The sequence below is a fragment of the Perna viridis genome, chromosome 3, assembly GCF_037379345.1.
Source record: "Perna viridis isolate PV_CMFRI_1.1 ecotype Kerala chromosome 3, ASM3737934v1, whole genome shotgun sequence".
Taxonomy (NCBI): Eukaryota; Metazoa; Mollusca; class Bivalvia; order Mytilida; family Mytilidae; genus Perna; species Perna viridis.
In genome coordinates this window covers 25,189,156-25,202,510 of record NC_142447.1, presented here as the reverse complement: position 1 = coordinate 25,202,510, position 13,355 = coordinate 25,189,156, and the positions used below count along the sequence as shown (strand labels likewise).

Genomic DNA, 13,355 nt, shown 5'->3' with positions numbered 1-13,355 from the left:
ATTAATAACTTGAAAACAGACAATTCATCTTGTGCTTAGTTTTACAATAATGTACCAGTTACTGAGATAGACATTCATACCACGACTATCATTTATAAGTCTGAGCCTTTCAGACATAATACTTGTTAGCCAATGGAGACACTATATGACAAAATGGGAAATATATCTTTAAATTCCTTTATAAGTTGAAACAACACTATATCATATCATTATGTCTCAAATAAAACAATATAAATTTAAATTAAATGGATGTAAAAGATAAAAGGTTTTTATCTTCTGCAATAGTCCTACCAAACTGGATATTTTTTAAGGTTTTTTTTTCATTATTGGAAGGCTGTTTATCCTACACCTGGATGTAATACATCTATGCCTACAACTCATTTTGGTCCATCTAAACATGAATAAATTCCAAAGAGGAAATAAAATAATCCTTGGGGTCAATATATCATATGATATTTTAATCCTGGGGTCAATATTTTGTGGGGGTCAAAATATCATATGACACTGGTATATACAACAAGTGTATTTCAAATGAACTTCATAGAAGACCAATGGATGGCCTTGGGCTGACATTTTCATCCCGATGGGGTTGTTGTCTCTTTGACATATTCACCATACCTATTCTCATTATATTTAATTTGAAATCGTACTATGATGCCTCTCTGAATTATCCTGTTTTTGACATATTTTTTTCATGGCCAAAATTCATATCACTTACTATTTCTTTGTTACAGCTACTATAACTGTGTGTTCACTGGATTCTGTTGCTCGTAAAGACCTAAAATAAAGAATACACATAGTAAATCATAAAATACCTACATGTATGGCGTAAAATACCTACATGTATGGTGTAAAATACCTACATGTATGGTGTAAAATACCAAAATGTATGGTGTAAAATACCAAAATGTATGGTGTTCAAAGGACAAATCACAAAACAAAGGTCAAACAAACACAAGCATCAAAGGACATAGGCCATACTCAACAGGATTCAGACCTCCAAAAGGTTCATTTTCAAAAACTGTCAAATGTGAAAAAAATCTTATTGTTACAAAAGCTGGGCATTTAGTGAAACAATACAAAAATAAGTAGCAAAAATTGATGATAAGGCAATTTTGACATTTTTGCACTAAAATCAGATCTTTCTAAAAACACAACCTTTCAAAGAAATTGATAGTTTTTCATGTCATGTGATTTGCACAAGAATATGAGTGCAAAATGATTGATACAGTGCTTTAAAGTGAAAATGATACTTTTCAATCCGCTTAAAAAACTGACTTTGCTTAAATACAAAATTGGTCTGAAACAGTTAAAAAATAACCCTGGTAGTACGTGTTTATGTACAAAATACTAGGGAGCTTGGCCCAAGTCCTTTATAACCATTCTAAACTAATGGTTGATATTTTTTTCAACTTCCAAATTATATTATACTACTTAAGTGTTCTGCACCAAACTTTTTTAGCCACTAGACTGAACAATGTTTTTAAGATTTTCCTCTTTATATGTGAAGTACTTGCTAAGTTTCACTCATCAAAGTAAAATTTTACTTGTAAAGGGCTAAGGATTAAATATTTTGGTACATACTGCTATGGGTAAGATAAATGCTTCATTAGACTATATATTGTGGTAAACTAACCAAGGAAATCAAATAAAAAAGGATGTAATCCATGAACAATTGAAACATCTTAAATCATAAAATACCTACATGTATGGTGTAAAATACCTACATTTATGGTGTAAAAAGGACAAATCACGAAACAAAGGTCAAACAAACACAAGCATCAAAGGACATAGGCCATACTCAACAGGTTTCAGACCTTCAAAAGGTTCATTTTCAAAAACTGTCAAATGTGAAAAAAATCTTATTGTTACGAAAGCTGGGAATTTAGTGAAACAATGCAAAAATAAGTAGCAAAAAGACTCTTGGAATTTCAAACAAAAATCTGAAGTGGTAAACAATATGGTTTATCTTTCTATCTTAGAACTTACTATTGAAGAGTCATTTTGATGGTTCTTTACCACATATGTAATACTTCTTGCTAGGATTTTAAGTAAGCGGAAAATGGTCCAACAGTGAAGTTTTTCACTGCTTGTGCACATTATCTTCACGTGGCAGAGTATTTGTAGAATTCCACAGAAAGTAGACCTTCCATTTTCAGTAAAGTTTTAATTGAAACCCTGACTGACACAAATTCCATCTCCCATTCCTCTAGGTCAATTGATCTATTTTATTTATTTATTCCCTAGGAAAACATCTCTATACAATTCTTATTACATTGTGTCAATTTCTTTTTGTATTAAGCATTGACATCCTTCTGCATCAGTTTGCAAATTGGACAATATCTATGAATATAAAATTGGAAAGCTGTATTACTCGACAAGCTCCTGTCAACGGTGAATTCACAATGAGACAGAAACAAAATACAATCAATAGGGCAAAGAATATGTCTGAATTTGTCTATATTCTGTAAGACAAAAATGGAGATTCTAAGCACAATCAATCAAGAATTTTCTTGGTGACAAGAAACTATCTCTGTATAAAATAAGCCACAAGGAATAAAGTATTGAAAAATACAGCTGCACCAAATAAATTAAACAAGTTGGCTATAAAGTTTCAAAAGACAATTTGCTGTAGAATATCTTGGTACACGTAGGAGTTAAATTCTACTTGCAAGTTAAAAAACACCTTAAAGTGACAAGTAAAAGTGCTTTCTGAAGATAAAATTAGAAATAACATTTTCTTCAACATGTTCTTTTCCATATTTATTTATTTATGTTTTGTCCTAATAAACAAAACATTTATTATCTTCAATAATAATCGAGTCAAGTATGAAGATTATCATCTTCAATAATAATCTTTTCCATATTAATTATTTACGTTTTTAATTGTGTATTTTTGTGTCTTGATCTTTGATTAAGCTTTAACATCTTAGTGAGATTGAAAGAACTTTGTTTATTTGGACAAAGTGAGTTTTGTGGAAATCTCATCTTTCCTGATGTGTGCCACTAATGAGAGATACAGTTATGGTTGTATTAAGTGCCTGCTTGAAAGCAATTAGCAGTTGCTGTAACTGCGATAGAAGTGCATGTAATAATTGCATTACTCATTATTGACAAATGATAATTGTAAATTCCTCATTTTCTGAGTGTGGTACAGCAATTACGGAAATTTCAGGCAAAAAAAGTGCAATCTTATTGCAACATCAATTATAGAAAATGTCAAATGGGACTATAAGGTATTACAGCATTAAAGCACCTAATGCCATCCACAAGTTCACAAAATTGTAGAAACTGAATTATTGAAGAATTAAATGTTTCATTTTTGATGTTTTATTGGTGTATAAAAGTATTGAACATATTACATTTTCAATGAAGTGCTCGCCTTAAAAGTGAAAGAAATGTGTGACCTGGTCAATGCTTTTATACTCTAATGAAACGTCAAAAATGAAATTTTCAGTTCTTATAATTACACTTGATATATTTCTCTTATTACTTCCAAATATTAACCGAGCTATGCATGTTTTTTCATGTGGAAACCAAAAGGCAATAACTCAAGCAAGTATCTCATTACTATAAAGGTCTCAGTCTTGCATTCTTTGCCCGTAGGCTTCTATAGTAAACCTTAAATTTTTTAATTTAAATTTAAATATTTTTAGAAAATAGAAAAGGCGCTTCAATCTAACTTTTGACCATGTTTTTTCCATTAATCCTTGTCGTGCTAAGCCTGGCCTGTTCGGGACTGGACCATGTTCCGCTTTATTGGTTCTGGCAGTGTAAATTTGAGTTTAGGAAAGCGCAATCTGTGTCCATCTGCAAGCAGCATGACTGTACTTTAAAATGAGGCTATCTGATATGAGTTTGTTAATAAATAATGACTTGAAAGCTAAAAGAAGAGGTCAGGAGTTTCTGCTGTCGAAAAAAATTAGTTTTTTTGCAGGGTAGGGTTCATTTCTCAGACCCTCACCAGAACAGAATTAATCTGTAGTACTCTATTTTGCCTGGAAACTAAATAAGAATGATTTCAGCCACCACCATTTCGATGACAACCCCTTGTATTGACTACTTACTGTTTATGGACAAACAGAGGCCAAAAATTGGAAAAAATCCTCATTTTTTTCACACGAATGACCCTTAAGGGAGCTCCTGACCCCCCACTCGTGACTGTAACACACTTTATTTGGCTTCAGTAGCCTTCACAGTCTTCAGGCTGTAGGATGAATGTGCTTTGGTTCCTGATTTGTTCCCGCTGAACCCCACAGGTAGTAAATAATGACCAGAAATGGACAAAAATGACCATTTTTGAGTGACAGACCCATTTTCATGCGTTGGTCCACCCACCCTTCCACCATCTCCTCACCCCATCCACCCCATCCCATGATCACCCATCTTTATTTTATATAAAACAATCAGCATCAGTACCATTGTGCAACTAATTTGCATATAATTTGCATAAGTTTGCAAAATATCAATATCTAGATTTTCATTAAGAAATGCGCAGCACGACAAGGGTTAAGGGTATGATAAAATCATTTTAAAGTACATTTAAAAAAAAAAGGCACAGACTTTGGAATATGCAATACAAGACTGATACCTAAAACTTGATCTTGTCAGGAACTTTTCACCTCTAATTAACATGTAAAATCCTAAAGTTAGATTATTTTAATAAGAGAAATATGACAATATGTTTTATATCAATTTGTATATTTCCCAACATTCCTATAAAAATATGTCAAAATCCATTGAATGGTTTAGACAAAGTTGCATTCAGAACTTTTGGACAGATTGGCAGACAGAGTAATTCATACAATACCCTTATATTTAGTTATGCAGAGATATAATCAAATAAAAGCTAAACAGACTCTTTGTTAATTTGTTAAACTAAAGTTAGATTGACAAACAAAATGAATGTACACTGGAGAGGTAAGAATGTACAATGAAAGTTTGGTATTACTGGCCCACATGAACAAACCAGTTGTAAAACCGTGAATATATTTGATTTTTCTAAACATTCAGCATTTTAAAACAAGACACAAAACTAGAAAACTGTGTTTCAAGAGAAAAATGAAAAACCATGTTTTTATTAGCCACATGCATTTATATCTTTAATTCTGCAGGAATGGACAAAGGCAAATTTAAGACCAGCATCATGGGCCTATTCCCTCCTGTTTGACAACACTTATGTCTATTTCAAGGCAAATAATTTTAAAACTCTAGGTATGCCAGGGGTTTCCTTAAAGAAATACTTGAGCATGCCCTTCTGTATAAAAATCTTAGACCAACCACTGTCGGGTGTCGGGGTAGTTACAATGAAAATTGTAACTACAACTACAACAGAACATAAATCAATCTACATCAAAGCTATCATCTATAAACAGATTCCTGTTGGAATCAAATAAATAAATGAGAAAAAGAAATCCCAGATTTTTATCTAGTTTATGCATAAGTGATACAAATCTCGATCCTTATCACCCCATGGACATGTTGTTATGGTGCTTTTAACCATTTACGGTTTTGACAACTGTTAGAACTATTATTGATGTTTAACAATTATCACTCTCTCAGGTGTAAAAATAACAGCCAATCGATACCAATTAACCTTTCAGTCTTCACAATACATTTTAGAAGCTATAGTGTCTGAGAAATAGCATGATCTGGCCAAGTGCTTTAAAAGACAATTTCTGTGGTTAATTTATTTCATGGTGATATTGCTAAATGTAGTTTAAATGAACAAGAACATGTGTACATATGTTAGCTAGCATCTTTAAAATGACATGTGTTTTCTTGAGAAATCAGATCATGCCAACTAGTGAGATAACTTAAATATTGCAATTACTTTAAGAACAGGGAATGCAGTTCTCAAGGTTTTTTATCATAAAAGTTAACCACAAAGCAAGAAATTCTTTCCTCTGTATTGATCAATATATATTTTTTTCAGCCTTACTATATTTTGTTTACAAATAACACCACACCGATAACATTTACTGACCATTAAACACTTAGTATTAATTTTCAGCACTTCAAATGTTTTATCATTCTTGACAGCTTTCCATGTTATCTTCATAAAGTGGAATTGAGATGTGGAAAAAATGCCAATAAGGCAATGACCCCAAAACACATAAGTGACTACCATACGTACCTTGTCTGATGATGGTAGTGACTGCCATAATACCAAGCCTGATGATGGTAGTGACTACCATAATATCAAGCCTGATGATGGTAGTGACTACCATAATACCAAGCCTGATGATGGTAGTGACTACCATAATACCAAGCCTGATGATGGTAGTGACTACCATACGTATCTAGTCTGATGATGGTAATCATCATAAAATAAAGCTTCAATGTAAAGGGAAAGTCTGAGATATGATAACCAAAGGGGCTGAAACAAACTCACAGGAGCCTGAAATATTTATCAATAAATGCTGTAGAAAGGTACAAAACAAAGCTAAACTCTCTACAAGAGAACTTTCATATGATGGAAAGCTAGTATGTAAGAGCTATGTTCAGTATTCATTTATAAGTTTTCAGGCTCAAAGTGGGACAGATTCACAGGCAATAGATCCATGGACCAACACACAGGCTTAGGCATCACTAATTTACCACACAAAAAGATGTTTATGCTTTCAAGGGATTGTAAAACATTTCAGGTGCCCTCTAGTATGTCATATATCTTTTCTGTATACTATACTGACCTACAGAGAGCTTCAGCATCAAAATGTTTGCTGTTCCTGTGATCTATTATGACAACATCTGGATGTTTGTCGAGGTAATTTTCCATCGCTGTCTCCGGATTGTGGGCGATAAAACATTTGTATCCAATCTTGTCTGCAGCCCACCAGAACCCATCACTCTGAGCATCCTCCTTGGCAAACACCAGCAAGATCTAAAAAATAAAAGAAACTTATTAACTTATGAGTTCAGTACATGTAATAAAATAATCACTCTCTTCTATTTAATGTACACGGCTCAAGAAAATATTTTGGATGAATTAGAATATTTCTGGGAAATTGGGTTAAAGGCATAGATGTTTCAACAAGTTAAATATCATGATGCATACATGTACCAAATTTCATGACAATTTGTTTGATTTGAAATAAACCTTCTGATTGTCGCTTTAGGCAAAACAAGTTATTTTGAATAAACTAAATTGCTTTTGCGATAGCAATAAGGTTGATTTGTTTATAGTCCAGGTTTCAAATAATCTCTAACTAAATAACTTTTTGATTAAGGACAAAACCTTTTTAAAAATTTGGACTGAAATCAATTAGGAATCAAATCATAAGGATTGTTTTTAATTTTTTACAGTTCATGAAGCATTACAAGGATTGGTTTTAACTTTCTACCATTCATTAAGCATTAACTCTTGGTTGTATTGCATAACTTGGTCCAAAATTTTAAAATGCCTTACATAAACCTAAAATACTCCAAGGCAGATGACATAAACCTTATTAGTAGAAGGTATCAACAACAAGAAATGGCACACTTTACATTACCTTAAAATCAACATTACTAAATAGATTTATTTGGGAAAAATATACATAAACATGCATTTTTCTTGAAATAACATGGATTATATTTTATATACATTCAACAATAACAGGCACAGATTGACCTAAATAGTGATTAATTATAATAATGATAAATACTAAACCACTTTTATTGAGAGTCAGAGGTATGTTAAGTGGCATGCACAACATTACCCTCTCCAAAAAAAAAAATCACCAAATTGACCAACATAACTCTGTACTAATTAATCATATACTGTATTTTTCCATTCTTAATTTTGATTGTGAGATAGTAGGGAACTCATGCAGGAGTGTACATTCTACATCCCATTTTACGTAAGTACTTCGATAGAACTTGAATCCATCTACGTCATGTAAATTTTGATTACTATAGAGGTCAATAAATGTAATATCTGCACTATTGTATACGAATAATTGATCTTGCAAATACTAACTTTAACACTTCAATACTAAGTAGATGTAATACTGATATATTGACGCTTATATTAAAAATCATTTGTACTACAAGGTCGAGTAATTGAAGTGTACGACAATGAGCCATTTCTCTGACCTAAAAAAATGTAGATCATGGTGAAATCACATGGCCTAACATTTTTTGATCATTTGAAAAGCAAAACGATATCATTCTGTGTCAAGAAAGAACGTTATATGTTCTGTAAATATTAGCAGTGTATATATTTATGTAATCCGATAGATAAAAAAAAAACACTAGCAAACAAAGTTCATACTGTTTTCTATTTATTCACTCAAAAACTTCAGATATTTAGTTAGAGGAGATGAACGATGATTTTGTACTAAATGCTCACTTAATGATTTAGAGGCCAACCAAATTTACTCTTAAGTTTGGGTCTTACTCCAAAAAGAAGTTTGACTAGTCCTTTGTATTGTTCTTCATGTATATAACTGCCATTTGAGGGTCCACAATTGTTCTTTAAGTTGGTACCATGCAAAATTCAATGGCTAAGTTTTTTTTCATAGTGGTGTTTAGTTGAAATACTAAATCTATACCTTAAATATATTTTTATTGGAAATTATATTCAAAACTTAACAATAACCCCCAATATTTATTTATTCAACAAAAACAGACAAAAATTGCAAATGTCACATAAAAACATGTACCTCCCAAGGTATCATCCAAAAATAGTTAAAAAAAAAAAGAGATTTGCATGTATGAAAAGAGATCAAACATCATGTAAGTGGGTTCCTGAAGGTGTCCCCCAAAATTATTTATAGTCCAAATTGAAACTATTTATATTCAAACAATGATGTAAGAATAGCCTGATAGATATGTTCTGTCAATCTGCATGTAATGAATGCAGCTAATGACCAAAAAATTCTAAAATAGGGGAACAATTAAAGATGACCCAAATGATACTCTCATGTATTAAACCATGTTTTTAATCTTAGTCAAATTACAGTAATAGGTTTTAACAAAATAGCAGACTAAAAATTCCAACAAGGACACAATGGTCAACAGCATAGAACAAACAGGTTAACTAAAATCAACCCAAATCACTTGAATAATGGTGAAGGGTCAATTTAAATAGGCATGTAAAAATTTAGATTGTTTTAAAAATAAAAACTACAGGAGTAGTTTAACATTGTTTCAAAAACATGAAGGACGAACCCTTATAAGATGGGAAGCAAAATCACCAACTAAACTGAACACTGATTGGACAAGAATCCTGATAACCCTATGCAGAGTGCAGTTAACATAGTAACCCTAAGAGCCACTATATTTAACAGATACCTCAGTACCAAAGATATGTATTTTTTTTTTTAGATGTAGTACAACACAGGATTTGTTTTCATTCACACAGACTAGAACAAAAAAATTGGGTTATTCTTTAACTAAAAAGAAAAAATTAGACTATAGTTCTGCATGGAAAGAAGAAGAATAAAAATGACTGCATTATTTATGCAGCTGACGTCAGCCAGGACATACAAAATAAAAAAAAAAAAAAAATTTAAAAAAAAATTAAAAATAAATTTAAAAAAAAAAAAACACTGTGTTAAGCTCGTATCAATGAATATTTTTCACACCAGATGCACTTTTACTGTGAATCATTCCTATGCAACATGTTACTCCACAGTAATTCCCTCAGATGTCACATTCAACAGAAAAAATACATCCTTAATACATATATTTTTCAACATTTCCCTGTTACCGTTTTTAGTATTCATTCATATATGTTTAAGGATGGGCATAACAGATAAGTCTTTTTTGTGAAATATGAAGTCTAGGATGATGTTTTTTGTATTACAAGTAGGACATTAAGAGGAAGCCTCATTGATATCCTGTGACACATGACTGTTCTCATGTGTTCCCTGATCTATTACACCTAAGTCCATTGACCTTTATATAGCATGTTACAATATTTTTAAAGCATGTCCTCAGTCAGGGTGAACCTGGTTCACATAGTTAATGTCTGCTCCTAACTGTCTGGACACAGATTTTTTTTGGAGATATTAATTAAGCCACAGACCTAAACACCAACACAAGTTAAGTCATGGTTGGGCAAAATAATGAGGTCACTTTTTTTTGGTCATTATTCTATAACTTTCAAAAAGAATATTTTGTTAAAAGTGTGACACATATTTTTTTTCGATGTCATAGGACCAGTGTTTTTGGGGGTCCTTAACAGTGTAGAAGGGTCTGAAACATGAATGGCCCAAAATGACATACATAATTGGGTAGTGTAAGAGTAATCAAGGGGACCAAGGTTATAGCGGTAATCAAAAGAATGTGATCCAGGGACAAAGACCAGACATGGAAAACAAACATACACAACAAAGAACATAAAGTAACTAAAATCATACATACAAAGTAACAAAAGTAAATGAGCAACTCGGACTCCACTAAAAACTGGGAGCATGGACCAATGATTGAATGCAGGTGCACTGCGGGTATTCTAATCTTCCTTATCAACTCCTGCTGGTCAACATCACCAGTAAGTTTAACATCACTACAAAGTTATTATTTGAGTATGAATAGCACTGTGTCCCTCATAGGTATAGCCTAAAATTATCTTATCATCAATTACATGTGAACTAAATTTTATAAGGATTGATAGCAACAATTAAGAGGCCAAAAGGGTTCAAATCAGCACTGGTCCAAAGTTTTGGCCCTTCAATTTCTAATGCAGGACTTCTAAATTATCATTTGCCTAGGTACTTTTTGCCAAGGATCTTTCACTTTCTTAAAGAAGACTTTTCATTAAGTATGCAAAAAAGTCCTTGATGGTAAATGTGAGCCCTTCGGAAGACACAAAAACCTTTGAACTCACATGTCTAACCAAGTTGATAGGTTATCATGCCATGGATTACTGAGAAATGACATAGAATGTAAATAAAAACAGTTTCTTTTGTTAACACAAGTCATGCACAGAAGTATATAACTTTTACAATTTACAATATAATTGGGCAATAAATAATTATTTGGAAATAAACTTCACAAAATGTACACAGGAGATGGAAAATTACTATAAAATAGCAATGAAAATCAGGTTTGATATAAACTTCCTATAAGATGATATGACTTTCATATTCTAAGTTCATTACCCTGGAATTCATACAAACTCTATATCTTTCAATGTCTTACTTTAACAAAATAAAGAGTAGATACTAAACAAACAACAATATATTACTGAACACTGGTTAGAAACAAAGAATATTCTTTTTTTTTCATGTAACAATTGACTTTTGCTTAAACCTATTTTTCAGAGTTTCAGGATGTGAAGTTAATTTTGCGACTACTTTATTTCACAAAAAAAAAAATATGAATTTTACACCTATTTCACGTGATCTATTTTCAATTTTTTCTTCCTCAAGAAATAAATTTGCTTATGGTACCCAACAACAACAGTATTTTCAATCTCTGGAACAGAGAAACATAATGTACTGATGTTTTGGGGCCAGTTGCAGCCTGCCCTGTTTAATGAGGGTTTCCTCATTGTTCATTGAAGACTAATGGGTGGCCTTGGGCTAACATTTTCATCCTGGTGGGATTGTTGTCTTTTTGACATATACACCATACCTATTCTGTTATAGTTTGCTGTTAACAGATTTGATCTTTTTGATATACTAGTTAAAGTGACCTATAGGTCCAAAGGGCCAGTTGTTATAAATATTTCTTAAATTGATGTACAAATGTTAAAACACATGTCAATATAATAAACATTTTAGTTAGTTAGTTATTATATATACAATCAGGTTCACAAACATGTTACACATATTACAGTATTGAAGGAGTTAGACAGAAAGACATACTCTTTCGTTTATAATTTAAATAAATTTACATAATATAATCAGATGTATCCTGATGGTAAATGTTTACCAAGTTTCACTAAGATGTATGATGAATAAAACTTTTTCATCGGAACCTTAAATTTGGGATAAGGCTGACTGACAAATGTATTGACAGACACACAGACTAAAAACCATATACCCTGGCATTTCATTGTTATGATCATTCAATTCATTGGTGCTAAGTTAACTTAAATTAAGAGATATATGTGAACATTTGTTATTATTATTATCTGTCATTTAAGTAGCAGTCTTTGTAAGAATCATGCAAATTCTGTAAAATGTGATACACCCCCAGAAAAAGGCTACATATTTTCATTTTTGTTAATAAGTTGCTTTATATGTCTATATGATGAAATGTTTAATTATTCATTCTGATCTGTCTGCTCTTATGAGATATTCCACATGGAACATCCAATAGTTTCTATTCTATTTTAGTGTCATTTACAGAGTTATCTCCCTTAATTTTGAATTCTAAAGTGCATTCTGTATAATTTGGACAAGAGTAATGTGAAAAGCCACAAGTAACTTTCTGTTTACTATGACATTTAAACTAAGTATCAAAAATTAAAATATGTAGGCTTTTCAACCATAAATCACATTTTGCATGATTCTCATGAGGAATATTACTTAAAACTTGAAATAACTGAAGGAAATATAATCTTACATTTAAAGCAGTGATTGCTTGATCTTAAATTACACCACCATTTGTTAAAACCTAATCTTTATCAGTAGATGGACGGTTTTAAAAGTTTAGTTAAGCTTGATTTCACTGTAGAATAAACAAACATGATCAAAGGTACATAAACACAAGCCTTGACCTACACCAGGAAACATACTTAAATTTCTCTAGAAGTTAACACTGTCAGCTGATTTTTTGTTTATATACAAATAAATTGATAGAAATTTGACCCAGATATTCACAGGACAGCGCCTCCTAACATCAATAATGATAAATGAACTATATTTGTTATTGTAAATCATGCTGTTTTTTCATTCTTTTTCCATATGATATACATGCTTTCTATCTACAAACCTAGATTCATATGTAATTTTCAACATTTATTCTTGAAGGTCATTGTTTACATCACATTCACAACAGTCTGTGAAGGCAACATGAGATTAAATATTGGACTCTTGGTCTTTGAAAAAGAGATTACAATATTTCATAAATCACATTTTAAGACTAAACAATGCAACTTCTTCCATAGTTCACCTTCCAAAGGTGTAACTTATTTAATTTCACAGAATCAACCAATAATGTACAGATAAGAAAACAAAATAGTAATTTTCACACAAATATTATGCAAAAAAGATGAAAAAAAAATACAATGAGCTTTGAAGATGAACAAACATCAAATTATTGTACAAAATGGTCAGGTGGCTCAAATTCCTAGTAGGAATTCATAAATTTGGTTGTCTTCAGAGTTGGATCAAATGAATTTGAGAAGGAAAGGGGTTACAAACAGATTCCAGAAATATCAAGAGGGTTCCAGGCTATTTTTCAAAATTTGTTTTTAATTT

The 13,355-nt window shown here is 31.6% G+C and overlaps 1 protein-coding gene across 12 annotated transcripts in view; it reads right to left on the bottom strand.

Annotated features, from left to right (window-relative positions):
* LOC148621579 (high affinity cAMP-specific and IBMX-insensitive 3',5'-cyclic phosphodiesterase 8B-like) overlaps nucleotides 1-13,355 on the bottom strand; it is a 127,118-nt gene that overhangs the window by 35,025 nt on the left and 78,738 nt on the right. For all 12 annotated transcript variants that reach the window (XM_088576097.1, XM_088576107.1, XM_088576109.1 and 9 more), the window contains 2 exons: nucleotides 6,693-6,883; nucleotides 719-778 (listed from right to left, as the gene is read on the bottom strand). In XM_088576097.1, the coding sequence (XP_088432223.1) occupies nucleotides 719-778; nucleotides 6,693-6,883 (251 nt within the window). The remainder of the gene's footprint in view (nucleotides 1-718; nucleotides 779-6,692; nucleotides 6,884-13,355) is intronic.